The sequence below is a fragment of the Austrofundulus limnaeus genome, unplaced genomic scaffold (genome assembly GCF_001266775.1).
Source record: "Austrofundulus limnaeus strain Quisiro unplaced genomic scaffold, Austrofundulus_limnaeus-1.0 Scaffold198, whole genome shotgun sequence".
Lineage (NCBI taxonomy): Eukaryota > Metazoa > Chordata > Actinopteri > Cyprinodontiformes > Rivulidae > Austrofundulus > Austrofundulus limnaeus.
The window spans coordinates 956,029-961,871 of NW_013952600.1; the positions used below are offsets into that span (position 1 = coordinate 956,029).

A 5,843-nucleotide genomic window follows, 5' to 3' on the forward strand; every position below is an offset into this window, starting at 1 on the left:
ATTTCAGGAAGTCTCGCGTGATTTAATATCCGACATCTGAATGTTCATGAATGAAATATCTGTTCGTGTGTGGTGTTGGCTCTTGCAGTGTGGCTGTACACCACACACTGTAGGACCAAACCTGGTAAATCCATGATGTTTTAGCTTCACGTATGGGCTCTATCAGTCTTTGAAAATCGTCCGACCGTTTTAAAATCTTATAGTGTGACTCAGCCTTAAGTTAGCTAAAAGTTAACTAAGTTAGCTGTTTGTGTTACAATCACCTGTACACCTGTATGAATCAGTCCACCTGATCAGACTGCAACACTTTAAAAAAGCACCTATCAACAAATATAGCAGTTCTCTCTTATATTACAGAAGTATTTTGGAGACTCAGATGTGCATCATTCTCTCTTCTGAGTGAGCAGTGGGAGCTGCCATGTGCCCCTCCAAAAAACACTCAGCCAGCCCAGTCCTCAATCAGCGTTCCTCCCAGCTGCAGTCGGAGCAGGAAATATACAACCCTCTGCTTCCAGGCTGCAAATGAATCRCACATGTGCAAAGCTGCCACTGGCTGATGCATGCAAATGTAAAATTCTCTTTGTCTGAAATGTATTTACCTTAATTTAACCAGGCAAGTCCCACTGAAATCACAGRTCTCTTTTGCAAAGCAGGCCTGGGCCTTAAAGGCAGATTAAATATGCATGTTTTTGGACTGTGGGAGGAAACTAGAATACCTGGAGAAAACCCAYACAAACATAACATGCAAACTTCAAACCTCAGGTCCAAACCAAGGATAGAACCCAGGACCTCCTTGCTATGAGGCAGCAGTGTTAACCATTAAGTCATAGTTCTGGAAATGCTTTCTTAAATATAACAAAACTGTGTCTCTTCTACTTTCGCCAGTCCCAAGTCCAGACAAAGAAGGATGGTTGGAACAGGGATTTCAAAGTTTTCAGGAGTAGGAGACTATTTTGAAAAAGTAGGGGGCTGACCATGCAATTGACCATTTGGGGTCTGAGTGTCCTCCCCCATAAAAAAATAGAAATTTAGAAAATGAGTAATGCATTTGTCCTGGCATTAAAGCTGGGTGATTGAAGAGTCCAAAATGAGCAAGTTTATAAGGAAAATTTCTGATTTTTTTTTATGTTGAAGAGTGATGAGTTATTCTTTGTGATAATATCTGTGTATCATTTCCCAAGAGTTTTATCAATTTACTTTAATTTTTATTGTTCCATCTACTTCTTACAGCTTGTGAAGTAAGAATAAAAAAAGTCTCAGTGTTGAATATTCAAGTGACATTTTATTAAAGTAAAAATAATCACAGTACCAAATATATGAAAACATCATGGCAAATAAAATGATATGAACAAGTTAACATAAAGTTAACACCTGTGATGGACTTGCGACCTGTCCAGGGTGTACCCCGCCCCTCGCACTGTGACTGCTGGATATGGGCACCAGTGACCCACGCAACCCTGAAAAGGAAGAAGCGTGTACAGAAAATGGATGGATGGATGGATGGATGGATGGATGGAAGTTAACATTAGATGTTCAAAGGTTAAAAAAAATAGCTCAAGAACGTCAGCTCTTCAAACATGACACTTGGGTCAGATGACCTAAAGTTATTATAGAAAAAAAGGTTCAAAATAAAAAACTAAAATAAAAACTATCTAATATCCAGCCTAAAACTAATGTAGCAAAGTAATATTATTATTAGTAGTAGTATTTATTAAATTACTTCTAATGGACCAGTAGGTTTAACTGCAGGAGAACAGTGGAGTGTTTATTGGAACCCCATATTATAAAAAAAGAAAAAAAGTCTAAAAATATAACCAAAGACTTGAACAAGTGCTAGTTTTGTTTTTCTATATTGGGTGAATCCTGCTAACCTGAACTTTAAGGTGCAGCAGAATTTCTCGACACATTGTTTGGTTGATATTAATGGTGTCAAAAGTGATGAGGTGTAATAATAGTTAATGTAGCCGTGTTTCACACCTGTGTGACATTTATAAGAAACAGTTGTTTTATACTGTAAGCCTGTAAAACTGCATAAAAGAGGCTCCTGGTTTGACTAGCCATCAGCTTAGTCTGGAGAAAGATTTCTGCCTTTTCTTTGTACTCTGTGTTCTGTGACTGGTATCATGGCTGATAAGGTACTCACTAATGATAACTGTTTGACAGAACATCACTTCAAAGCCACCAGATTATACTTTAATTTTAAAGAACAACAAACATGATGTGCTGGACAGAGCAGGACAATTAGGAAACAATGAGCTCAACTACTTGCACATTCCTTCCCTCACCATGTTACAAACCATAGACCGTGTAGAATGTACTGCTAAAAAAAGAAATACTATTTGATGACAGTAAGCAGTGAGTCAATGATTCATTCTGCCTCAGCGTCTTGGCTCTGTGTCAGCTCAGGCCACCTGAGTTCATCCAAATCGCAGACACCCTGYCCCTCACTGAGCAGCAGATAAGAAAACCTTTAACGTGCTGACATTAACCTTGAAATAATTCAACTCCAATGTTTTAAAATGCTATATTCATCAACAGGCAGAGATTTCTGAACCCAGCCTTGTACTAAACATTCATTTAATTTGACTTGTTGTAATTTGTTCTGTAGGCTATAAATATATGCTAAGTAAAAAAACAAGTTATTGAAAAGATTTATGGTATTTAATCTCTGAAAACACACTTGGTGTTTAATTATTTGTTGTTTTTTACAGAGTGGCAATGCTTTACTTTAAATCTGTTGCTTTGAGGAAACAGGCGTCCTTTCAGCTCGTCTCTGCCTTTAAACTCCACAACAGATAATTCTGTTACACTGCAGATTTCACCTAATGCTGTGCAACACACAGTGTGATACTTTTAGAAAACATCCAAGTAAATGTGAAATGTGAAAATTGCCTAATTTGTGTGTTAATTGACTTTACRTTTTGTTTACTGATTGAGTTAATCAATGATTAAATCTATGTGCATTTAGTGTAGGTAATAGTAAAAACATTGTGATGGTTAATTTTTAACAGTAGTGTAACTCTGGGTTAACGGCATCACTGTGCTACATGTGTTCTGTCAGGGAGACTGTTCAGAGTTTTGCAAACTGGAGATATATGCAAACTGTCTAACCTCATGAGTGGGTTCACCGTCAGCTGACTGAGCCAGCACCAACCGGTTCGGTTGAACTTAGTGACTCGTGTTGTGTTTGTTGYAATTATTGCACATTTATCGACATCAGCAACATTTTTTAAATTTCTTTCTTTTAGGGTCCCCATTAGTCTCTACCTCAGCAGAGACTATTCTTCCTGGGGCCCAACACACAGAAAATAAAACACATTAAAAACAAAACAAAACAATACATCAGAAAAACAACATAATTAAAACAAAAATAAAATTAAAAATAAAATTTAATTTAATAAAAATTAAAATAAGCCAGTTCAACCTCAAACAGAGAACAATCAGCATGAAGGTCGTGAAAGCAAAAAATAAAATAAAACTACTGGCTTAGAACACCTTCAAAACCTGACAACAACAACAAATTCTGACAATGTAAATCTGAAAAGATTAACCAAAGCTTGTTTGTTTCTTGTGCGTAGGTATGGAGAGAAGGGTGAAGCTGTCCGGATTGAAAAGGTGGTGTACACAGGCAGAGAGGGGAAGAGCTCCCACGGTTGTCCTATAGCCAAGTGGGTAAGTGGGTCAACATCAAATCACATCTTCAGTGTAAGTGACGTGAAATAAAAACAAAGATAATTGTCAGTGTGACTTGGTTTTAAAAGGATTGCCATCATCTCAAAAAGTTTCTCAAAGCTCCACAATGTAACCACCCCAATGGTGGCTGACTGTATTGTCGTGCAGCAGTGACAAAGGGAGAGGTGGTTTTGAGCGTTAGGACCTCCTGGCAACAGTGACAGCCAATCAGCCACTGATTTATGCGGCCAGTGTGTGTGTGTGTATTTGTGTATAATGATGGGTGCAGGGGAGAGAAACAGGTCCGTTTGTCATCCGCAGTGGATGCATCTGTAGGTGGTCTCACTCTGTAACAAATGCCAGGCCTGCACTCCTGTTGGCCCTGACACATCCTGCTAATGACTTTATGGAATCAAAACAACCCTCCCACWGAGAGATGGGGACTGAGGGTATGTTGGAGGCAGAAGCAGAAAGAMGGCTGTGAACAAATGTGTAGACGTGGATTTTTTTTCTGCAGACTTTTYGTATTTATCAGTATACCAAAAGTCTGACTGTAAACATCAACTGTCTCTCTGTCGGTTTACCAAAATAACTGTGTGTATTGAACATCTACTGGACAAACAAAGTCAAAATTAACAACACTAGTTTGTTCAAGTCATTTTAATTCATTAMAAATCTATGTGTTTTTAAATTATAGGGGTGGAACTGAAACATTGATGAGCTCTTTGTCCTTCCAGGTGATCCGTCGAGGCAGCGAGAAAGAGAAGCTGCTGTGTCTGGTGCGTCATCGAGCTGGCCACCACTGTGCTAATGCGGTCATCATTGTTGTTATTTTGGCCTGGGAGGGCATCCCGAGGGGCTTGGCAGACAAGCTGTACGATGAAGTCACAGACACACTTACTAAATACGGGAACCCCACCAGCCGGCGCTGTGGCCTCAATGATGAGTGAGTAGTCAATGGGCAGTATTGGCTCTGGTTTACTCCTAAAAAGTAAATACAAACAGTTTAACTATGCTTGTATATTCCTTGAGAAGCTTGGTATTTGAACTCTACTCATCAGTCTTRATAAAGAACACAAGTAAACATGAAGTAAAATTAATTAGCTTGAAGTTCATTTTAATTGTGAGTCTTAAGGCCCCATCAACACAACAACAGATATTTTTTAGAGCTGCGTTTGTGCAGCTTGTTTACGCACAAACATTTCAAGAATAAACTGTTATTTTTTTAATGGTTTCAAAAGTGAAACCATTAAAAAATGGAAATGAAAAATTCAGATTTTGGTGTCTCCAGGCAAATAAGAAAACCATCCATCATCATGGRAAGTTTTGAACTTTGGTAGCATCAAGTAAAATATCATTACAACCCTGTTTATTTTTAGAATAGTTTGGTATTTTWTAAAAGTGTATTCACACAATAAGTGGACCTAACACATTCAAAACTTTGTACACAATAAAGTTATGTGTAAACTGGCTTTTTTGTCGCCTAAAGGAATCCCATTTTAACCATGCCCCTCATTTTAGACTGAAGCTCAAAGTTTACTTTCTCTGTCCCCTGCAGTCGTACCTGCGCCTGTCAGGGCAAAGACCCTGAAATGTGTGGTGCTTCCTTTTCATTCGGCTGCTCCTGGAGTATGTATTTTAATGGCTGCAAGTACGCCCGAAGCAAAATGCCGCGCAAGTTCAGGCTACAAGGAGATCACCCTGAATACGTATGTACACATCAAAGCCTCCTGATTTACAGCATTAAAAAGAAATTTAACACTGCTGACAGCAAACAAGTTTTATTTTCTATGTGTTTTTGTTGAATAATATTGAATGCTTTTAACAAACACTGATATTCTTCAATATCCATTGTTGCATTGTGTTGTTTTTTTGTTTGTTTATTTTTTATTTTTTGGTAGGAGGAAAAACTCAGGGATAACTTCCAAAATCTGGCAACTGAGGTGGCTCCTTTGTACAAGCGACTGGCACCACAGGCCTACAGTAACCAGGTTTGTTTTGTTGGGAATTACCCAACTAAATACTTCAATGCTYAAAACAACAGCTTCCATTTAGATTATTTCTAACATAGAATTGGGACTTCAAAACACCAGTGATGTACAGTAATTTAAAGCAAAATAATAAAAAAAATAATCTATATGAACATTAGGTCTCAAAAGTGTGGTGGAATA

At 38.1% G+C, this 5,843-nt stretch overlaps 1 protein-coding gene across 4 annotated transcripts in view; it reads left to right on the plus strand.

The window, feature by feature from the left end:
• tet3 (tet methylcytosine dioxygenase 3) overlaps positions 1 to 5,843 on the plus strand; it is a 56,714-nt gene that overhangs the window by 42,841 nt on the left and 8,030 nt on the right. For all 4 annotated transcript variants that reach the window (XM_014018653.1, XM_014018654.1, XM_014018655.1 and 1 more), the window contains 4 exons: positions 3,579 to 3,672; positions 4,410 to 4,618; positions 5,231 to 5,381; positions 5,574 to 5,663. In XM_014018653.1, coding sequence (XP_013874107.1) covers positions 3,579 to 3,672; positions 4,410 to 4,618; positions 5,231 to 5,381; positions 5,574 to 5,663 — 544 coding nt within the window. The remainder of the gene's footprint in view (positions 1 to 3,578; positions 3,673 to 4,409; positions 4,619 to 5,230; positions 5,382 to 5,573; positions 5,664 to 5,843) is intronic.